The 23,386-nt window shown below is 44.5% G+C and overlaps 1 protein-coding gene across 1 annotated transcript; it reads left to right on the forward strand.

Moving 5' to 3' along the window:
* The first annotated feature begins 4,097 nt into the window (after nt 1-4,097).
* On the forward strand, nt 4,098-21,330 carry CWF19L1 (CWF19 like cell cycle control factor 1). Its single transcript, XM_072145385.1, has 14 exons — nt 4,098-4,202; nt 5,638-5,722; nt 5,849-5,933; nt 6,605-6,706; nt 6,868-7,082; nt 7,359-7,477; nt 9,465-9,549; nt 9,887-10,030; nt 12,068-12,173; nt 13,380-13,459; nt 14,016-14,225; nt 18,559-18,678; nt 18,816-18,913; nt 20,111-21,330. The coding sequence occupies exons 1-14, from the start codon at nt 4,180-4,182 to the stop codon at nt 20,253-20,255; spliced, it is 1,617 nt and encodes a 538-aa protein (XP_072001486.1). The 5' UTR covers nt 4,098-4,179; the 3' UTR covers nt 20,256-21,330.
* Nucleotides 21,331-23,386: the final 2,056 nt, after the last annotated feature.

A 23,386-nucleotide genomic window follows, 5' to 3' on the forward strand; every position in this document is an offset into this window, starting at 1 on the left:
GGGGGCGGGCATTGGGCCGATCACATATGCGTTTCCCGGGATACGCATGTGATTGATAACCCCATATGCGATCGGCTCGTATGAACTGGACGCTAGCGGAACGTGTGAACGCGCCCTGAGTATATACATATGTGTGTCTGAGGGTATAAATGTATGTGTGTTTATGTGATGTGTATATTCTCTGTATGTGTGTATATGTGATGTGCATATGTTGTACGTGTGTGTTTGGTATGTACAACAGCGTAACAACAGTGGTAGCAGTCATAGCAGCTGCAATGGGGCCCACAGTGTCAGTGTAAGATGTGCATATACTGTATATGTGTATGTATAAGATGTGTATATACTGTATATATGTGTGTGTAAGATGTGTATATATTGTATATAAGTGTGTATAATATGTGTATGGACTTGTAGCTGGTGTAGTGCCACAAATTATCCTGACACCACTCTAAATGAAAGGGAACCTGTCACCAGCTTTTACCCCACTAAACTACTATCCCCCTCAGGTAGGGGATGGAATGTCCTCCGTAGACTTCGCTCTTTTATGTGAAATCTCACCGGTTTAGCTATTTAAAAAAAATCTCCTCCAAAGTCATGTGACAATGAGAAGAGATGAGTCACATTTTTCCTATGATGAGTTAAGGTTAGAGGCTGCAGGGGGAGGGTCAATTTGAACACCTATATCTTGGGTTGTATCACAACTAGTCTGGTATTAGATTAAAGAGGATAATTTTTCTCTTTCAAACCGCATCAGGCTTGTGGTTCTGTGAGCTACAGAATTTTATATATATATATATATATATATATATATATATATATATATATATTGACTCTCTGTATCTGAAAGATGAAATTATTTTCTTTGATCTGATACCAAAATCATGGTTATAGCTGCAATAGAACCAGAAATATAGGCATCTGAATTGCCTATATTGAATTGCATCTAAATGTGACTCATCTCTGGCAAAATATGACTCTTTCTGATGTAATTTCCCAATGACTTGGGAGGAGATTGCTTATAGGTAAACGGGTAAGATTTCCCAGAGAAGAGGGAATTCTAGAAAGGACATTTCATCCCCTACCTCAGGGCGCGTTCACACGTTGCGCTTTGGTTGCGTTTTCACTGCGTTTTAAAACGCATTACAACAGCTGAGGAGAGGGGATTTGCCGAATTACATTACTATTTAGATTTGTTAATGCATGTGTTAACAATGCGTTAACACATCCGTTTTGTAAACGCAAACATTAACAGTAATGTAATTAGGCAAATCACCTCATCTCAGCTGTTGTAATGCGTTTTAAAACGCAATGAAAACACAACCAAAGTGCAACGTGCCCTGAGGGGGCCAGGTGTTTAGTGAGGTAAAATCTGATGACAGGTTCTCTTTTGGTCAACTTAAAGAGGTATTCCAGTCTATTGGTGGTTATAGGGTGATGATCAGATGGCTGAAAAAAATGAACTTCTTAAAGGGATCCTAGCAGTGGACTCTGTTTACATATTTTGAGGTCATTTGATTTTCATAGGGGTTAGTAGAGGACAGCGTTGCAAAGTGACGTCCCCTAATGGTCCATAACTCAAACTGGATAGTTAATGGGTTAATTCCAGGTTAATTAAGGAAATCCCGAGACTGTGACAGACAGGTGACCTTTCATAATCGCTCATCTGGGAGAGATTTGGCGCAATGGATTATTTCAGGATTCGGTTACGTCCCAGATCGCGTGGCATTTTATTGTCTTTCCAGTCATCCTCCTCTCCTACGTGGGACCCTTCTTTTTCCAGGGTTATTTTGGGGGCTGCTGACGTGTGGTGATGTATGACCGTGAAAGCACGCTGCCCCTCTGTCACTTCCCTCACATAGCAGGGCAATGTACCTCAAGGTCACCAGTCATACATCTTGGATTTTCAACACATGGTGCGGAGCGTTTCGTTGTTGTTTACATATTGGACTGGGCGCCATTGAGGCCTAACTCTGGCTTTATCGCCTATAGCAACCAATCAGATTGTAGCTTAAAGGGATCCTGTCTGTAAGCGTGGGGCCCCGAAACCACCAGCATGTCTTCATCTAGATAGGGTTTAAGGTCCCAAAACCTTTTATGTTACCCATTGGTGGCTGCATTCCTTAGGACGCGTTCACACGTTGCGTTTTGGCCTGCGTTTTCATTGCGTTTAACAAGCATTACAACAGCTGAGGAGAGGTGATTTTCCTAATTACATCGCTGATAGGCAGTGGTCACACGTTCTGCTAGCCGTCCGTTTATAACGCAACGCTAGCGCACAGGGGGCGGCCCTCGGCATATCCTTGGAAACGCATGTGCGTTTGGGCCTAGGACCGCCCCCTGTGCGCTAGCATCGTGTTATGAAAGGACGGCTAGCGGAACGTGCGACCGCGTCCTTAACATTTCCGTTTACAAAACACATGCGTTAACAACAAGTTAGCATGTGCGTTTCGTTAATACATGCGCTAATATTGCGTTAACAAATGTAAACAGTAATGTAATTGGGCAAATCACCTCTCATCAGCTGTTGTAATGTGTTTCAAACGCAATGAAAATGCAACCAAAACGCAACGTGTGACCGCGCCCTTAGATTCCCGTGTGTTAAAGGCGCAGGATCCGGAGACTGGAAACCCCGACGCGGTGAAATAACAAACACTCTGGCAGTGTATTATACATGATAGCTGAGCGGGTACAAAAAGGGTACACTGGGTCTTAAAGGGGTGACCCAGCCTTAAAGCTGCAGGAAGCTAACCGGTTGCAGAATTTAGTAACGGCCCCTCCTTCGGGACATAACACAAGCACTGAGTGAGGTGAGGAAGAAGCCTTGGATAGCACTTATGTAAATCTCCCGTAATATCTCCTAAAGGCTCTGTGTAAACAAGGCCATAGGGCCAAGCTAACATTGAGAAGATGGAAGCTGTGTAAGTTTAAAGGGGTTGGCCACTTTCAGTAAATAATTTATATAATTTGTATAATAAAAAGTTATACAGTTTTTCAATATACTTTCTGTATCAATTCCTTATGTTTTTTTTCAAATTTCACGTAAACTATTTAAAGGGGTTGTCCACTTTCAGCAAATAATTGATATTGTTTGTGTAAGGAAAACAATTTTCCAATATACTTTCTGTATCAATGAGTAATCACATCTGTGTAATACTAACAGCTTGGGCACCTGCGCGTCCATCACATCACCATGGGCAGACTTCTATCCACTAGCTTAGACGCTTCCTACAGCAGGACAGCAAGCAGAGATGTAGAAAACTTTGAGGAATTGATACAGAAAGTATATTGAAAAATTGTTTAACTTTTCCTTACACAAACAATATCAATTACTTGCTCAAAGTGGACGACCCCTTTAAATCTGTTTAAATGAAATTTGCAATTAAAAAAAACAGCGCCGCTCATGTCATGAGGTTACGTCTGGTACTGCAGCCATATAACTTATAAATCTTAAAAATACGCCATAATTGTGTAAGGATAAGACTTCTGGATTGGAAAGTGACATTGGCCTAGACCTATGGAAAAGATGCCGCGCCAAAGTGAGTGTCAGGGGAGAGTCCACATGACTCATCGGCAAATTCCTTGTAAGAATAAAAAAATAAAAGTGTGATAGTGAGTTAAAAAGCTATTACGTTATTACTTGGTGTCATGTGACCACTTTTGTCCGTTTTATTAATTTTGCGCTTTCCTTTAACGAATTGAGGACTATAGGTCTTCTGCATGTATTATGGCTGTGTTACTGTTGACTTATAGTATGATTCCAGTCCATGGTGTGAGACTATTTACTGATTAGTGATAAAAAGGTGCATAAAAAGTTTAAACCACGCCCATTACGAAAAGAAGCCCCTCCCACATCATGTATTTCTGCCAATTTTTGGTTTTGATTAATTTTTTTCTTAAAGCCAACTAAAAAGTGATGCCACAAATATATCTTTACCTCAAGTAAATGCCTACATTTGTGCTGTGCTAGTTTGTGTAGTTTTCGTCTTCGTTTAATCCGTAATCCCGCGAGATGTTAGGGAAAAACTACAAATCCCAGCATCCCTTGGGCGGGTGGAATGATCACATGATGCAGTTTGTCCTATCAGGTAAGATCCTGGCCGGAAGTAGGGGTTTGTGCGTTCCACGCAGAGGGATACTGGTGGGATTTTCGGGCTGTTGTGGCCGCGGTGACCCGGGGACATGTCGGAGAAGGCGCTGCGGGTGTGAGTGTGGGCTGTGAGCGCGGGGGGCGCTAGTGAGCGGTGTGAATAACGTTATGTATTGCCTGTCTATGGATATGCTGTATATATACATGTGTGCACATATATAACTGGGGAGAAGATCTTGAACTTGTCTTTAAAGCTCAGGTCTTTCATTAGTCACATTACAATACTCCATTTCTCCTGTGAGGGCGCTGCAGTGATGCACATGATATTGATTCGTTGCTGCCCTCGGATCCCACCTATTTAAAGGGGTGTAAAAGGGTAACTGGATGATCGGTGGGGGTCTGACTACTTGGACTCTTGCTGATCATGTGAATAAGGATCAATGGGGCCTTGCGTTCCACCTGAGGAGCTCTTTTTGGGAATTCTGGAGGAAGCTGAGCCTCCATCATAATGAATGAATGGGGCATCTGCTTAGTCTATGAACAGAATGGGAGTAGTAGTCTGATCGATGGGACTCAAGAGAATGAGGGTCCTGATATTACTGATGGAGCGGCCGGTTGATTATGCCCAACCAGTACTATGTGAGTTTTGAAATTGCTGAGCACAGCGCTTGTTTATCTCCAGAGCGCCCATAGACAATAATTGTAAGTGCCGGAGATACCTGAGCGCTCTGATGCTCCTGGTTGTGTGCTCAAGCTGACGCTTTCTTCTTTTAGTGTGAACAGGGCCCCAGAAATAAGACACTTGGGGTCGTGTGCACATGTGGTGTTACTGCGTGCGTTTTCAAATGCATCACAGCAGCTGAGAAGAGGAGATTTGCCTGATTACATCGCTGTCAACATTGCATTCACAAAACAAATATGTTAACACAATTCCAAAGTTAACAAGTGCATGCATTTTGTGAATGCAATGTTGACCGCAATGTAATTGGGCAAATCCTCGTCTTCTCAGCTGCCTGTGATGTGCTTGAAAAGACATTCATTAGCACCACGTGTGACCGCACCTTCGTTGATCAGGTTGTTCCCATCTTTTGCATAGAGGGTAACAATTAAAGGACATTTACCACCAGGATGAAGGAATGTAAACCAAGCACACTGACATACTGGTGTGTGGCCCCTCTGGCAGGATCCGCTCTTCTCTTAGCTTTTTATGCTCTGGTTTTTGCAAAAAAAGCTTTTGAAATTATGCAAATGAGCATGAGGGGCTCCAGGCTACATAGATATTAATGGAGCCTTGAGCCCCTCGGGCTCATTTGGATAATTTTTTAAGCCTTTTTTTCCTAAAAACAAAGGCAAAGGAAGCTTAAAGAAGAGTGGATCCTGCCAGAAGGTGCACACACCAGTATGTCGGTGTGCTTGGTTTACAATCCTTCACCCTGGTGGTAGATTTTCTTTAAACCCGGGGCTACACTTTGAAATAACTTTGCATAATGTCCGCATTCCCTCTCATTCTATTACGTTATATAGAACGCTGTTGTGTTTTCTCTTTACAGATTGGCCTGCGGCGACGTCTATGGGAAGTTTGATGTTCTGTTTAATAGAGTCCGACAAATTCAGAAGAAGAGCGGCCAGTTTGATGTAAGGAAATGTCATTTTCGGCTTTTGTACAGAAAATGTATCTACATGTATCTCTACATGTATCTATTTCTGATTACACCCCCCCCCCCCCCCTAGCTAATAATTCATCTTGTTATTTTCTTGCAGTTATTATTGTGTGTTGGAAGTTTCTTTGGAACCGGCCCAGAAAGTGAAGCCCTCTGGCAGGAGTACAAGTCTGGAGCAAAGCAAGGTATGTGTTATTTTATTTTGAGAATTCTAGATGCTTCATGGGAACTTGTCACCAAACTTTACCCACTAAACTCCCAAACCCCCCCTCCTCAGGTCGCGGATGAAAAGTCCATTCTACAATTCACTCTCTTATGTGAAAGCTCAAAAAGTCATGTGATAATGAGCAGAGAAGGGTCTTATTTTGCTTGAAAGGAGTTACATTTAGAGGCTGCAGGAGGAGAATCATTTCTGACACTTCTTTCTCTAGTTCTGTAGACCTAGAAACACCATGGTGGTGTCATATTAAAGATAAGAACCTCATCTTTAAGATGACATCAGGATTGTCTTCCTGGGAATGGGAGATACAGAGAAGAGAGACCTAGAGCAGCCAATAAAGACATAGACAGGAACTGGATTTTTAACTGAATACATCTCCAGTTCTGTAGATTACATTGTCACAAGCCTGTAATCTAAAAGATGATATTCTTATCTTAAATATGATGCCTTAAGTAGTCTAGAACCAAGTAATGGGACATCTGAAGGGGATAGCTGTAAAATGTACAACCCCTTTAATTTTTATATGAATGGCAGGAATGTCCCACCCTGTTACACAGGAGTGCCCCCTGCAGGATAGGGAAGTTGTATCCTCAGAAACCATGAATGTAATCATGTTTTATCATCTCTTCCCCTCAGCTCCGATTCAGACCTATGTCCTCGGAGCGAATAACCAGGAGACAGTCCGATATTTCCAAGATGTGGAGGGCTGTGAACTGGCTACAAATATAACCTACCTGGGTAAGTGGAACGTGAATCTCTGATCTAGCAAAGGTTTCAGTCTTCCTTACGTTGGGAAGTGTGGGCAGTGGCTGCCTCTCTATTAACATTATCATCCTGAATTCAGAATAATAAGTTCCTGGTGCGATTTAAAGAGTTAAAATCTTTCTATTCACTGACAGGTCGCAGAGGAGTGTTCACCGGTGCCTCCGGCCTCCAGATCGCTTACCTCAGCGGCATTGAGTCCTCCAGCGAGCCGGCCCCTGCCTACTGCTTCACTGCAAAAGATGTCACGTCCCTGAAAATGTCCCTCACCTCAAACTCCAAATTCAAGGGCGTGGACATCCTGCTGACCTCTCCCTGGCCCAAAGACGTCTGGAATTACGCAAACGCTCCAGTACGTGATGAGTTTTCATTTAACAACTTTGGGGTATTCTGGGTTAGTAAATGGGGTAGTTGTCCATCGTCTCGTGGTTATAACAAGGGACTCTGCCTCTGGAGGAGCTGTCCTGTGTAATACTCTGCATCACCTTCGGAGGCGCTGCAGGAAAGATGTGACTCTTAGATTCACCCAGAAATTACAATGGATCACTAGGAGCTGTTTTAGGATTTAGATGTGGAGTCCTTCGCTCAGTTTTACTAGATCATGTAAAATATTGTGTCTCGTCCTCAGGCTGACGTCGATGTGAAGACCTGTGGCTCCGCGTCGGTCGCCGGTCTGGCTGCCAGCTTGAAGCCTCGCTATCACTTCTCTGCCCTGCAAGGAGAAAACTACGAGCGGCTGCCGTACAGGTAAGACTTTATTTGGGATAATTCATTACTTGTCAATTATAGGGGATATAAAGCAACCACTTACCTGGCGGCTTGCTGTAATGCAGCTGAGGTTTGGGATCCCAAACCAGATTGTCACCATCATCCAGATCTGGAGAAGGGGTCCGCTACTAACTGGAATCTCTTTGTACATTGCTGTGGAGCAGAGGTCAGTACAACCCAATCGGGCGCATATACAATACAGTGGGTGCTCGGACTTTGGCCTCACCAGGTCTAACGGGTAGGTGCTATAGGTCTAAGGATGAATTCACATTTGTCCAGGATCACAGGCGTGACTGATGCCCCTGTCGGGGGACTGATGCCCCTGTCGGGGGACTGATGCCCCTGCTCTACTACATATTTTGGGGAAACAAGAACTCTGTGCATCTTATATCAAGATCATGCACAGCGTTCCGTCCTCAGCAGAGTGATCTGTCCGTGGCTGATCACGAAACAAATGTGAACCCGGCCAAACAGATTCCAGTTAGTAGATCCCTAACAGCTTTCACCTTGTATATCTCTGGATTCAGCTGGGGTGATCTATATTGTTTTGGAACCCTAAGCATTATCAGCGTGGCGGTGATTTGGTTGTCCGAAACTTGGTACAACTTAAAAGGCAAGCAGTCAGGTTAAGTTGTACCAAGTTTTTTCATGTTCATCCTATGCCCAGCAACTCAGAACATGGAAATGTTGGAAATTGCTGAGCACAGCGGTCTGGTATCTCCAGCACTCTCATAATAATAAAGCTTTATTTATATAATCCCATTATATTCCACAGCGATGTACAGATCAAAAGGTAAACATAATCGGGTGGAGCGATCTTATGGTCCACAAATGCGAGTGCCGGAGATGCCATGCGCTGTGTTCAGAAAATTTGGACACTCCCATGATATTGAATGGATCAGCAAGACGCATGCTTCTCCTGCCGCTCCACCCGTTGGTTGAGAACAGGACCCCGTTCTTTGGATTGCAGGACGTTCCCTTTTTCTTGACCAATGGGGGTCCCGGTAGTCAGACCCTCACTGGTCATATTGTTATTCCTTATACTGTGGACAGGATAACTTGCTATCCTGGCACAACCCCTGTTCTTAAAGGAGTTGTTTGTCGTTTTAAAAACATGGCTGCTTTTTTTTTTCCGAAAAAGGCTCTTCTGACTGTGGGTAGTGCCTGGAATTTAACATAGCTCCATTCATCTCTATGCAGCTGAGCTACAGTACCAGCACCAATCATAATCCATTTTTTGGAGAAAACAGCCGTGTTTTTCCAACCCCCTTTAAGGAAGGCATCAATATAAGATTACTAGCGCACCTACTGGTCATCCAGAGCTGAAACCGCTTCATACTTTGCTATAACTAAGGGAAAAGCTGCAGTACCATTTTTCCACCACTACATTAAGTGATGTGACCATAGCACCGCACATTGGGGGTCATTTACTAAGGGCCCGATTCGCGTTTTCCCGACGTGTTACCCGAATATTTACGATTTGCGCCGATTGTACCTGAATAGCCCCGGGATTTTGGCGCACGCGATCGGATTGTGGCGCATCGGCGCTGGCATGCACGCGATGGAAATGGGGGGGCGTGGCCAAACGAAAACCCGACTGATTCGGAAAAACCTACGCATTTAAGACAAAAAAATGTGTCGCGAAATTGACACTTACCTTCACCAGGTATAGGCTGGTGAATTTCAGGGCATTACAGCGCGCCTCCGGGAACTTCAGCGCAGCAGCGCCACCTGGTGGACGGCGGAGGAACTACCTTAGTGAATCCCGGCTGGACCCGAATCCAGCGCAGAGAACGCGCCGCTGGATCGCGAACGGACCGGGTAAGTAAATCTGCCCCATTGTCTCTTTATCCCACCAATCTTCTAATAATGGCTCTTCCTAATGTTGGAGGTTTGTGGTTTTGCTTAAATTTCTGGACAACTTCTTTAAGATCTTTTATAATTTTGTATGACATTTGTCTTACAGAAACCATGTGGTGTTGCAGGAGAACGCTCAGCACGTCAGTCGCTTCATTGCTTTGGCAAGTGTTGGCAACCCGGGTAAGAAAAAGGTAAAGTAGTCCACAGGTGTCAGCATGTACATGTATAATAGGATCTGTATGCAGGATGCGCTCTAGCTCCCTCTGCTGGTGACCAAAGATGATTTTTACTGTATTACTAGGTCAAGCTCCACTTGACATTGAATTTTTATAGGATTGTCCAGGGAACCTTATCTCTCTGCTCAGTCTCCTGTGTATCTTCTGTTCACAGTAGCTCATACATGTAGGTTCTGAGTGATCCAGGATATATATTGTAGCCAGGCTATGACAAGATGGGACAACCCCTTTAAAGCATAGTCTTACTGATGAGTCAGCAGTGCTGAGATTAACCCCTTCTTCTATCGTACAGTACATCTACGCCTTCAACATTGTGCCCCTCGGGCAGATGGATGCGGCAGAGCTGGTGAAGCAGCCTCTAGATGTCACCGAAAATCCGTATAGGAAGTCCGGGAATGACGGAAAGAAGACCCAGGGGAGTCAAGCCTTGAAAGAGGTAAAACCGGATGATGTCACAAGTCTATATAGCCCTCCCAGTTCACTTTGCTTAAAGGGGCACTCCACCTAGAAACTGGGTGACTCGCCATCTGTAACCTGAGAGAATAGACCGTACGATGGGGGCGAATCAGACTGTTATTCCCCATCCTTTGGTAATGGGAGAAGTTAAAGGGCTTGTCCACTTTCTGGAAATAATTGCTATTATTTGTGGTATGAAAAGTGCTACATTTTTTCCCCATATACTTTCTGTATCAATTTCACATTTGCTTGCTGTCCTTCTGTAGGAAGCTTATTGTTTACTTCCAATGGATAAGGACCAGTCCCTGGTTACACAGATGCACAGGTCGTTGTAACACACACAGCTGTGATATTATCTCTCTGGTGTGAACCGTGCACCTGTGTGATCTCACATGACGTGACCAGGGGTATAACGAGCTGTGTACTTGTGTGACATCACATGACCATGGATATATGAGCCGTGCACCTGTGTAACATCACATGATCAGGGATATAACGCGCCGTGCACCTGTGTGACCTCACATGACCAGGGGTATAACAAGCCGTGCACCTATGTGACCTAACATGACCAGGGATATAACAAGCCGTGCACCTGTGTGACCTCACATGACCAGGGGTATAACAAGCCGTGCACCTATGTGACCTAACATGACCAGGGATATAACAAGCCGTGCACCTATGTGACCTAACATGACCAGGGATATAACAAGCCGTGCACCTGTGTGACCTCACATGACCAGGCGTATAATGAGCCGTGCACCTGAGTGACCTCACATGACCAGGGGTATAATGAGCCGTGCACCTGTGTGACCTCACATGACCAGGGGTATAATGAGCCGTGCACCTGTGTGACATCACATGACCAGGGATATAACGAGCCGTGCACCTGTGTGACCTCACATGACCAGGGGTATAATGAGCCGTGCACCTGTGTGACATCACATGACCATGGATATATGAGCTGTGCACCTGTGTGACCTCACATGACCAGGGATATAACGAGCCGTGCACCTGTGTGACATCACATGACCAGGGATATAACGAGCCGTGCACCTGTGTGACATCACATGACCAGGTTTATAACATGGAAGTAAAACAAGTGGAGCGTTCTATAGAATGACAGCAAGCAGAGATCTAAAAAGCAGTGGGGAATTGAAACAAAATATTTAGGAAAATTGTTTAAATTTTCATTCCACCAACAATAATTGGCTGAAGTGAAGACAACCCCTTTAAATTCGTGGGGGAACTCATCTTGGCTCTGGTGGGCGCACATGCTCAGTCACTCTCCTGAACACTACACGGCAGCCAATAGGACTTGCTTCTTTCCCTGCTTGTCAGGACAGGAACAGTTCGCTATACTACGTGGTTGTATTGTGCAGATGACCGCTGCTGAAGGGTAAGTAATAAGGGATTATATTGTGAGCTGCCAGTGGGGGGAAGGAGACTGATTTTGTCCAAAAACTTTCCTGCAGTTGTAGTAGAAATCCAGAAAACCCAAACAAGGGGCAGATTGAGTTTTTTTTTTATTTACTAACATACTCGTCCCCCCGAGGACCTTTTGCCATGGTATTAACCCTTTAAATAGAGAAATCCTTTCATATATTTCCTGTTTTTATTCCTGTTACTACTTGGGATCCTCAGGGAAGTCTATTAAGGTTGTAGATATCCCCCCCGACTATATACGTGTGTGGTTTCCTCTCCACAATGGGTGCACTGTTCCTGAGGTCCGTACATGTGTGTGGTCATGTTTGTGTCACACTCCCTTCCACCACTAGATGGCAGCCCTCTGGCCTGGCTCAGAGCTTCGTCCCGATTCCACTCAGTTTTCATTATTCTCGGCTATAATTGCCCCCCCCCCCCCCTCTCCTGGCGTAGGTTTCCCCGAAGGCCCTGGGTGACCCAGCGACCCTTCTGACCTCACGCCTCGTGTGCGTTGTTCAGACGTTCTGCTAATTACTGATTACATGTGTAATGTGGATCATTCTCGCTAATTACCCGACTCCTTGTGTCTCCGCAGGAAGAGCCGGCTCAGCAGTTTTTCTTCGACTTGAATAGACAACAAGGGAAGAGGCGTCAGGGGGACGCGAGGGGCGGGCAGCGGGCCAAGCGGCCAACGAAACACCGTGAGTGACATGGAGAAGAACGTACAACTCGTACAAAGTATTTGACAATAATCAACTACTTTTTGGGGTTGTTGGTCACATCCACGGGACAGGGGGATAACTTGCTTATTGTGGTGGATCTCGAGGATGGGGGGGGTTTATTGTACCCCAAATGATGTGCTGCTAATGCCGAATACTGCGCTCCTTTAGTTCTTTCAGCGCCATAGAGATGAATAGAGCAGCTGCTGTGTTCATTTGGGCTACAACAGACCCCCTTTATGAGATCCATGAGTGGTCCCATCGCTGGGACCTCGGCCGATCAGCAAGTTATGCCCCCTCTTGTTGTGACTAGACAACCCCTTTATCCATGTAGATAATGTAGACGGAAAACTATCAGATGGTCAAAATAGACCTTTTTTTTTCTGTATTGGACAACCCCTTTAATGATCAGGCCTTAAAGGGGTTTTCCCACCAAGCATAGTTAGGCCCTATCCACGGGATCAGTGGGGGTCTCGGTGCTGAGACGCTCCTCAGACTAATGGAGCAGACGGCCGCACATGACCGTTCTGCTCCATTTAATCTCTATGGAACTGATGGAAATTGCCGAGCGCAGCGCTCACCTATCTCCAGCAGCTCCATAGAGATTAATAGAGCAGAATGGTCATGCGCGGCCGTCTGCTCCATTAGTCTGATGAGCGGCGAGGGGTCTGTTGGACCCCTCGTTCTTGCGATCTGCGGGGGTTTCATAAAAATAATTCAAGGTGCAGGGCCTGGGGGGGGGGAGGAGCAAGACTCATTGTCATTGTAGTCCTAGAACCTGGAATCCTGCTCCTCCCTTTAGGCCCTGCACAAGGTATAATCCAATGAATCGGCAGTAACTGGAGAGTTCCCTTTAAAGTTAATGGTTACCCTCTACCCTATGGATAACGATCTAATCCCAACGAATTGTCAGAGTGGCAGGTAGCTTGTGCTTCCCGCTCCTGCCAGTAGTGGGCATGTATTAAAGGGGTCAAATAGGATAACCATCCGATCAATGAGGATCCCATCAGGATTGTAAGAACCCTTCTTCACCCTTGGGACACGTGAACCCCCTCCCCTGCTACTCCACCCATTAGTAAAGTTGGGATCAGTAGGGTGTCCCAGTGGTCCCAGTGGTCACATACCTTCCCCCCCCCCCCCCACTCTATAAAGAGTGTGGTGGTAACCAGTGTCCTCTCCTGCCCACAGCTCAGCCCACTGGACCCTGCTGGTTCTGTCTGGCCAGTCCTGAGGTGGAGAAGCATCTGGTGGTCAGTATTGGGGATCTGGTAAGTATGAGCGGAACCTAGAACTTGTATAATGATGATGGATTATTAGCTTTTAAAGGAATCTACCATGAGAATCCATCCTGATAAACCCGGGACATTACTCATAGATCCAGGCACCGTGACTGTGGTAATCTTCTTGTATTTCTCATCCATGGCCTCCTTCCTTCTAATATCAATATTTAAGTGATGCTATTGAGCCTGAAGGGCTCTGAGGGGGTGTTACCAGAGCCCCTCTGTGCTGTAACTGTTTTGCTTTTCCCCTATCCTTCTTCCTCATGTAATCTCACTGCAGCACAGGAAGTTTCTGCACACAGTGTAACAGCCTGTGCAGCTGCAGCACTGAGGGGCTCTGGTAACACCCTTCAAAGCCTCTTAGAAGGAAGGAGGCCATGGATAACAAATATGAAGGTGTCCCTGGTGTATTATTCTCTAAAACCGTTTCTGTGGCTGGTCTGCAGTATGACGGCACACTGACGACACATGACCCTCCCTCTCAGCCAATCCCTGTTCTCTGTGCATTGCTTGACGTTGAGTTGTCTGTCCCTTTCCCTCCCAGTGTTATGTCGCTCTCGCCAAGGGCGGCCTGACGTCGGACCACGTCCTCATCCTGCCCATCGGCCACTACCAGGCCACGGTGGATCTGGCGTCTGATGTGGTTGAAGAGTGCGAGAAATACAAAGCCGCCCTGAAGAAGTTCTACAAGTCCAAGGGGAAGAGATACGTGATGTTTGAGAGGAACTACAGGAGCCAGCACCTTCAGCTGCAGGTAGGTCACAAGAACCACCAGGTAGCACCCTGGAGCGATGTGTAATGATACTTTTGTGTATCTTATGTTAGTAGCAGCAGGACTGTGCACTATGGATTTATATGCCAGGATTGTAGCTTTAGGGGCTTGTCCTCGCACTGCTGTGCTCTTAGCTCTCTGCAGCCAGTGTTGGGCACTGTACCTAGAGAGATGTGTAATCTCCTGTACTTTTATTTAGTTTTTAGCAGCAGGGCTGTGAAAAATGGAATTATATCACAGTATTGTACTGGAAGGGGGGGGGGGGGAGTTGTCCTCACACTGCTGTGCCTTAGAGTCGATTGGGCACAGTGTAGAGAGCGAAGGGCACAGCAGTGTGAGGACACTGCCATGTACAATCCTGGAGTACAAATACATTTTTCACAGTCCTGCTGCTACTAACAACATACAGCTTTTACTTTTAGATTGGGCACAGTGTAGCCCCAAAAAAAGCTGTATGTTGTTAGTAGCAGCAGGACTGTGAAAAATGTATTTGTACTCGAGGATTGTACATGGCAGTGTCCTCGCACTGCTGTGCCCTTAGCTCTGCACCCTATCACCTCTAAATAAGTAAAAGCTATATATTGGTTTCGTTTTTCAGGATTGTACATGGCGCTGTGTCCTCACACTGCGGTGCCCTGCACCCATCACCTCTAAAGGAGTAACAGTTGTATGTTCGTAGCAGCTGGGCTGTGTAATATACATTGTTATTCCTTCAACTGTTTTGGGGGCGAGTCCTCACACTACTGTGCCCTTAGCTCTCTACACAGCGCTCCATTATCCCTAAATAATTGAAATTGCATACGACATACCGTCACACAGACGGTGCTGAGTGCAATGAACTAAGAGCACAGCAGTGTGAGGACACAGCCCCAGTACAATGCTGGAATGTAAATCCATGTTTTTCAGTCCTGCTGCTACTAACAACATACAGAAATGATAACGCATCTCACCAGGGACAGTACCTAGCACCGCCTTCAGTCTTTATGGTCACACCTTCTGAGAGATCCCTTTAAGGGATACTTTAAGAGTGCAATCAGTAGCATTACCTGCGTTTTCTGGTCTGGCTCCTGAGGTGTATAAGAAATAACAGACCCATCTGTTGCTGAGCGCTAATGACTCATATGTCAGCTCATTCATAACAATTCCTGCTCCAAATTGGTCCGCGGGGAATGGAAATGCGTTCACGTCAACCCTCTGCGGCTCAATGAGAGGTGACGGAGCCCAATCGCTTAGCATACGTCTTATTTTGACAAACACCAGCTCGCCTTAAAGGAGTTATACCAAAAATCTAATTTGCAGCGATTCCACCTTTAAAAATTTCTATAATTTTTCCCAATATTTTTCTCTTGTGCTCCATATAAACACTGGTGATCAATTTTTGGCTAAACCCCTTTGCCCCTGTTTTTCACTCTACATCCCCACCAGTCAGTCTCCTCCCCCATCTGGCAGCAAGAACATGGTCATCATACGCCATCATGCTCATGGTTATATCATGGTGACAAGCGGAGCAGAAAGCAAAACCCCCCCCACCCCCTTGCCCGTGCAGTGATATGAAGGAATGTTCATTTGCATTATTAATCAGATTTTTCTTCGCAGTATATTAAACTTTGCCGTGCCTGCACGGTGTGCTAGTAATAGGATTTTTCTAAGCAGAGGGTATTATTAATTGTTCGAATCCAGGGTATATCGGATTTCTCTGCAGGGTGATTTATTAATCAGATATGTTAAGTAATACGCCTAATATACTGCAATTTGTATAAGTAATAAGATCTTTCCAATCCATACATGGGTGTCGTCCCCCCCCCTCCATATTTCCTCCTCCCCATCGCTACCTCCCTCAGGACCCCATACATGTCTACTCCACTCCTCACTGGCCGCTCCCATGGGACTAAATAGAAGTGGTCAAATCTGATGAGCCATGCTTTCAATTTAATGAATCTGTTCTATACAATACATTGATTGCAGACTGTCGTATTAATCAGATTTTTAATATACCATACGTGGAAAGCGGGATATCGCAATAATCCAGATTTTACTATAAATTGAACACCAGTACCCTATTTTACTGTACATTAACTACATGCTGCATTAGTGTTAAGATTTTTCTTCGCAATACATTATTAATCAGATTTTACTATAGAATGAATTCATTGCAGGGGGCCTCATTAATTAGATTTTAATATAATTATAAATAAAAAGGAATTTTTATTAGTACACACAGATTACGCAGCACTACACAGAGCTTGTTAAATTAGTCGCTGTCCTCAATGGGGCTCACAATCTAATCTGCCTGCCAGTATGTTTTGGAGTGTGGGAGGAAACCGGAGGAAACCCACGCAAACACTGAGAGAACATCCAAACTCTTTTCAGATGTTGATTTGGAACTTGAAGCCAGGTCCCCAGCGCTGCAGGGCTGTAATGCTAACCACAGAGCCACCCTAATATATTTTACGTTGAATACGTGATGCATTAGTAATCAGATTTTTTTTTTTTTTTTTTTTTTTTTTTTTAAACAGTCCATGTAATAACCAGAACTTCTGTAAATTCCCTTTTAATCAGAACATTGTAATAAGAGTCTTGAGTTTGTGGCGTTATCGCATCGGCTCCTCCGTCTACATTGCGGATGAGTCTGATAACGTCACGCAGATAATAAGAGCGCCGGGAGAGTCCGAAGAGGTCATTTCCAGCTCTGTGTCCTCTCTACAACCGCACGGCTCTGACAGCTCATTGCATCTCATTAGTTTAAGTCTGGACGGTCGGGTTTTCCTGGCTGATATGATGACTTGACTCGTCTGAGGGATAAATGGTCCCGGTGATGACTTGCCTCTTACAGAAACGGTAACCGCAACTTGCAATGTTTTCGTTCTGCTGCTTCTTTAAGGAGGCTGTAGGCAGCGCCGGCTTGTCGGGACCTTTTAGAGTCCTGACCTCAGATATTCCACTTTAAACAAGGGTTGTGTAGCTATTTTGGGTTTGCTGTGATTCAGATTGTCCGGGGGATCTGCCAACATCAGCAGCGCGGGCTTCCTGTGGGCTGCAGCAGAGAGTCTGGCTGTAGGTAGGTGACCAAGTAGGAAGCGGAAAGAGTCCTGTGCCTAATGGTATGTCCTCTGTAGGGGGCAGTGTTGCATCAAGTTACTGTGCAATCCAGCTTTTCCAAAAACGGAAGTAAAACCCTACTGAAACAAAAAACATTGCAGCTAATGGGAATAAAGCACACGGGGTGAGATAGAAGCTTACTATTAGCTGCAGCTTCCACTGTGTGTCGTTGTATCTCTCTTTTCTCACTCAAAGCTATCAGACAAATCCTATAGTATATTATATCGCAATACTGAGCGGCGCTGATAATAATGTCTTTAAATAGCGCACACAGGTTACGCAGCGTTGCACAGAGCTTTCCAAATCAGTCCCTGTCCCCCAATGGAGCTCACACTCTAATCAACCTACCAGTATGTTTTGGAGTGTGGGAGGAAACCAGAAGACCTGGAGGAAACCCACGCAAACACGGAGAGAACGCACAAACTCTTTGTAGATGTTGACCCAGGTCCCCAGCGCTGCAAGGCTGTAATACTAATCACTGAGTCGCCACGCTGCCCAGTGATGGGAATAAAGCACCGGGTGTGAGATATAAGCTTACTTTATGCTGCAGCTTCCTTTATCTGTCCTTTTCTCTCTCCACATAGCGCAGTACAGAGCATTCCCTTCTCGCACCGATGGGAATAGAGCACGCAGGGCGAGATAGAATCTTACTATCGGTGCTGGTCGGAACTGCTCTGCATGTCCTATGCAATCTGGCTGATGGCTTTGAGTGAGAAAGGTGATACTATATGCTGCAGCTTCCTCCATCTGTTCTTGTAAGTTTTTATCTCACCCCAAGTGCTTTATTCCGATCTTTCCTTGTCGGTTTTGCTATAAAATATACTATATGATTTGGAGGATAGCTTTGAGTGAGAAAAGAGCGATACAAGGACACACAGTGGAAGCTGCAGGCAGCTAATGGAAAGTTTCTATCTCGCCCCAAGTGCTTTCTTCACCCAGGTACACGTCGGTCGCTCTCTGTTATGTCCTATAATGACCCTTCTGATGAGCGAGAGAAAGTTATGGAGTAGATCGTCCTATAGCTGTGATAATGTCTCCCATACAATGTACATAGAAATGTAGTCTCCAGCCACCAGAGAATTTTATAGGTGGAGCCTGCAGAGGGTAAAACTGCTAAACGATGTAGAATACAAGTCATGTCAGGGCTTCACTGTTTAATTACCTTTGCAAAATGTATACATTAACCCTTTATATAATTGGTACATCTCTCTACCAGGTGGTACCTCTGCCCTTAAGCTGTTGCACCACGGAGGACATCAAAGAGTCCTTCATTGTTCAGGCCCAGGAACAGAACATCGAGCTGCTGGAGATCCCAGAGCACACAGACCTCAAACAGGTAAGTTAAAAAGGGTTGTCCTGCGTAGAAGAAGCTTTGGGGGGGGGGGGGGGGTTAAATAGTAGGGGCAACCTATAATAGCCCCCTCTCCAATATGGACAGCCCCTTTAAATTCTTTGTGTACCTCCACCTTTTAGATTGTGCAGCCTGGGACTCCATATTTTTATGTCGAATTGGATAGTGGAGAAAAACTCTTTCACCGGATTAAGAAGAACTTCCCGTTGCAGTTTGGAAGGTAGGATGATAATAATAATTCCTTTATTTATATAGTGCACACAGCTTGCCAAATAGGATGTAACAATTATCTGTAGGCTGGAAATCCTGAGCAATGTGTGCACCCTGCAACCCAGTTAGCCAATCCATACAGTATCCAGATTTACTTCAAGGGGGTCTACAGGATTCCTGTAAAATCCTTTTCCAAGGTACCTTAGGGATCGCCAGTGAGATTGGACCAATACTGATCAGGACAAAAATTATTAAAATAGGCCAATTATTTGGTCACCTTTGCAATAACACTAATGGTTTAGGAACCTTTGGCTCAGGCACCTGTACCTGTGGGAGTGTCTATCTCTGAGCAAATGGTTCCCAAGTCCTAAACTATGGTAACCGTTTGGACAGTTTGGTGGAGTCCAGTAGATCAGAAATCGTGTGAATGTGATAACTGAGTTTGGTTTGTTTTGTCTCAACTGGTGGCTTGGGAACCTTTAGCTCAGGCACCTGTGGGAAGCTGCCTGAGCAAAAGGTTCCTAAACTGCTAGTGTCCATGGAGAGGTGACCAAATAGTTGGTCTTTCTGATTTCTATACTTTGGACTCCATCAATCTGGATATCTTTAGCCACATTTTCTTCCTGACTTTCTCTGCCCCAGTGTATGACCTTTTTTAATTTGCCGTTCCTAAACCAAGAAAATGTTGTGTGCCTCCACCAGTTTCCTACCTCCTGAAGTCCAGATTGTGGTAGAGTGTCAAATTTTTTATTTTTTTTAATAGTTTTTCTCCACTTTCACCCCGATTTACCAACTAAAAAGGAATCTACCACCAGGATGAAGTATTGTAAACCAAGCACACTGACATACTGGTGTGTGTCCCCTGTGGCAGGATCTGCTCTTCTTTAAGCTACCTATACCCTTGTTTTTCAGGAAAAATGATGTACAAATTATGCAAATGAACCTGCGGGGCTCCAGGTGCCATTAACATCTATGGAGCCCAGAGCCGATCAGGCTCATTTGCATAATTTTAAGCCTTTTTTTGGAAAAACCAGGGAATAACAAGCTAAAATAAAAACAGATCCTGCCAGAGGGGGGCACACACCAGTATGTCAGTGTGCTTGGTTTACAATCTTTAATCCTGGTGGTAGATTTCCTTTAACATCCATGTTATACCTGTCTTAAAGTCTCCTTTCTTCCTTCATGGTTGCATGCCCTTCCTTTACAGGGAAGTATTGGCCAGTGAGGCCATCTTGAATATCCCCACCAGAGCCGACTGGAAAGCCTGTAAACTCAGCAAAGACGAGGAGGAGAGCCTGGCCTCTGCCTTCCAGAAAGCCTTTGAACCGTTCGACTTTTCATTTGAAGATTGAAATTTTGGTGTTTTTTTTGAAAAATAAAACAAAAAATTTGTCTTTTTGTACATAACTGCGTTTGTTATAAAACAGGAACATGTGGTTGAGACGTGGGAACTTTCCCATTCCACCTTATTGCGTGTAGGTGTAGTAAACCCGCCTTCTGTTACTAGGCAACACTTAGAGCACCCCTTTAAGACATGGTCTAAGAGTGACAACTTGTAACCCCTGGAACGTTTTCATTCATAAACCCCATCGTGCCTAAACCCAATATGGCCGCTGGATTTGTGATGCAATATAAATTTATACTATATATAGGGAAGGATCATTAAAATGGTCTTTGTTGACAATGGCGGCCAATCATTAAGAAGCCGAATTCAAAGTGAAAGCTGCATGTTTATTGGACGATCAGTACACGCTGTATGAAAGTTTTCTGACAGAAAGATGACATAATTAGGTTCCCAATGTAAACAACTGACAAGACAGGCTTCATATGCGGCCTAGGAAAATTTTGTGAACTCAATGGGGGCGCTGTATTGTAATATTGAAAACCTATTCACAATGTGCTCAGAGGACAACCATATCCAGTCACAATCTTAAAATATTCCTAAAAGTTCCTCAAAAATGTTAAAATTTTAAGTGTTTTTACTGTGGCAGCCATTTTGTGAAAGGTAAAACGTTAAGCTCAGCCATTTTGGTTGTCTCTTTTGTGACCTCTCCTCTGAAAATCCTGTCAGAACAGCCACTTTGACTATTTGGTTACTGACGAGGTGACTAACAATATGGCTGAACTTCCTGTTACACTTTCAAAGATGGCCGCCATAACAGAAGAGCCAAACGTCCGTATCACAAAATTAAAAAAATAAATAAATTGGAAAATGTTTGTTGCACTTAATTAACAGCAACCTTTACATATTTTGGTAATGATCCCCTTTTAACAGGACTGTTGCCTGTACTATAGGTTGTTCTTTTGGGAACACATATTTCTATTCTCTATTATGTGGATCCATTTGTACATTGTATTTTGATAACTTGAATAAAATAAAGTGTGTTATTTTATGGATGTAAATAAATGTGAAGGGTTTTAATAAAATTCCTTGTGGATGTTTGTTTAATAAAAAAAAAAAAAAAAAAAAATAGTTTTTTTTTTTTTAAAGGGATCCTGTTATCAGGTGTGACTATGTAGACTGCATTAGGCTCCGCTCACTAAGAAGAGCTGGCTCTTCTGGCTCCCTATTTAACTTATTATAGGGAGCTACAGGCCAGTCAGTCACCCCACATCGCTCCACTTTTAACCCGATTTTTATCGGGTTAGGCCGCATTCACACGACTGCAAGGGGGACGTATATACGGCCGATATACGTCCCCCATAGACGGCAATGGGTGCGCGGTGCTCTACGGGAGCGGTATGGTGCTAATTTTTCAAGGCATACGACGCCGTGCGCCATGTATCCCTATGGAGAGGGGCGGGGGTGAGCAGTGCTCCCCGTGCTACGGTACGGCGGGCACCGGTCGTGTGAATCCATCCTTAAAAGGGGTGTGGTGAGCCGAATAGGGGGGAATATTTTTATTTCAAGAAGGAGGTGTGGGGAGGATTAAATGTTTACCCCCATCTCCACTTGAGGCATAATTACTACTACTGTCACTAATGGAAAGTAACCTCTCATATGTTGTGAGCTTATTTGACCACCACATCCGAGAGGTTAAAGGATCTGAGGTGTCTTCGATCATAATCCCTGCTCTATGGCTGTTCCAGTCCTAATATGTATGGCTTTGTGTGAATTATTTCTATATACTTTATATTCCTAAACATCGCCACTCTTTCCTACAGGCCGCCTCTGGTATTGCAGCACAGCTTTGGTCACTGGAATGTAGTCTTGTAATGCAGAATATTTGGAGGCTATGCTCTCCGTCTTCAACACTCTTCACATTTATCTTGTTGCAGCTTTGGATGTGACATTCCTGGTTTATCCTGTTTAACCTTGTACACTGTGCAGAAATCCCAGCGGACAGCTCTACTCAGCGGCTTTCTTCAGTCTGGAGGAATGTATCTGGTCTTTTGTAAACTGAAAACTTTCTTTCTTTGTGTTCTAATTCCTCACAATTCAAACACCTCTGTTTGCTGTCAGTGACTGGAAATGTCCCGATTTGATCTTGCTTGTAGTTTTGTTACAGTGTGCCAGTGTAGAAAATCTGAAATCAGAATTGTGCTGCTAGTCTGTTATGGTGTACCAGAGATAATCTGCGCACACAGAAGGCTTAGGAGTTCAGTCTGTAGGAATATTTAAAGGGCATGTCCCCGAAGTAGAATTCTCCCTCTATTGGCTACAGATTGGGGTCCTCTGTGCCCCTTTTCTTTGGTAGTCTCTTGTTTGAGACACTATTTTAAAGGCTCCTTTAAGGGTCAGACTTTGACTAATGAGGTGGCTATTGAGATCTGTCACTAGAAAATGTAAAAAAAATACATTTCCAAATACTGCGCCACACCTGACCAAGGCGGGTCCCGGTACTGCAACTCAGTTGTATAAAATTTAATCAAGATTAGTTGCTCTACCCATGGTCGGATGTGAAGCAGTGTCTGGAAAAGAGCAGCCATGTTTTTCAACCTCTGGACAATCCCTTTAAGCCTATAGCAGTGGCTGAAGCTCATTGAAGAGTGATGATTTGGGATTATCTGGGTGGCTCTCTGTGCTTGCCGTTCATTACACACATTCCCTCAGTGCTCTTTAACTTTTTCCGATGTTGTATTTCCCCTCTTAAAGGGCATTTCCTCTCCATTTGTGACTGGACGCATTGTTCTGCGCTCCTCACAACGGCTCCATCCCTGCCCTTTAGGATGGAATCTGTGGAATGGGCTTCTTCCTCACTGTTTTTAGTCTTTATCAAGCCACCGATCCTTATCTTCAATCCAGAACTTTCCCTTTTCCTAGGAAATAACCTGTTTTTTAGGTTTTTAGTTTTGCAATAATTCCTCTATTATTCCTCCTGGGAATGTATGACTATATTTAGAACCGGTTGTCATCATTGCATCTGCCTCCATGTTGTGATCACATGTGTCTTAGATTAAGATAATTGGAAAAACCGGACAAAAACGGATGCATTTTCAAAAACCGCATGCGTTTTTCAACGAACTGAAAACGCATGACTAA

The sequence above is a fragment of the Engystomops pustulosus genome, chromosome 4 (genome assembly GCF_040894005.1).
Source record: "Engystomops pustulosus chromosome 4, aEngPut4.maternal, whole genome shotgun sequence".
Taxonomy (NCBI): Eukaryota; Metazoa; Chordata; class Amphibia; order Anura; family Leptodactylidae; genus Engystomops; species Engystomops pustulosus.

Excerpts from the sequence above, each read along its gene's own strand:
- CWF19L1 (XM_072145385.1), top strand. The coding sequence starts at position 4,180 with ATGTCGGAGAAGGCGCTGCGGGT. Across the intron at positions 5,723-5,848 it reads AGAAGAGCGGCCAGTTTGAT|TTATTATTGTGTGTTGGAAG; the intron begins GTAAGGAAATGT and ends ATTTTCTTGCAG. Across the intron at positions 12,174-13,379 it reads CAAGCGGCCAACGAAACACC|CTCAGCCCACTGGACCCTGC; the intron begins GTGAGTGACATG and ends TCCTGCCCACAG.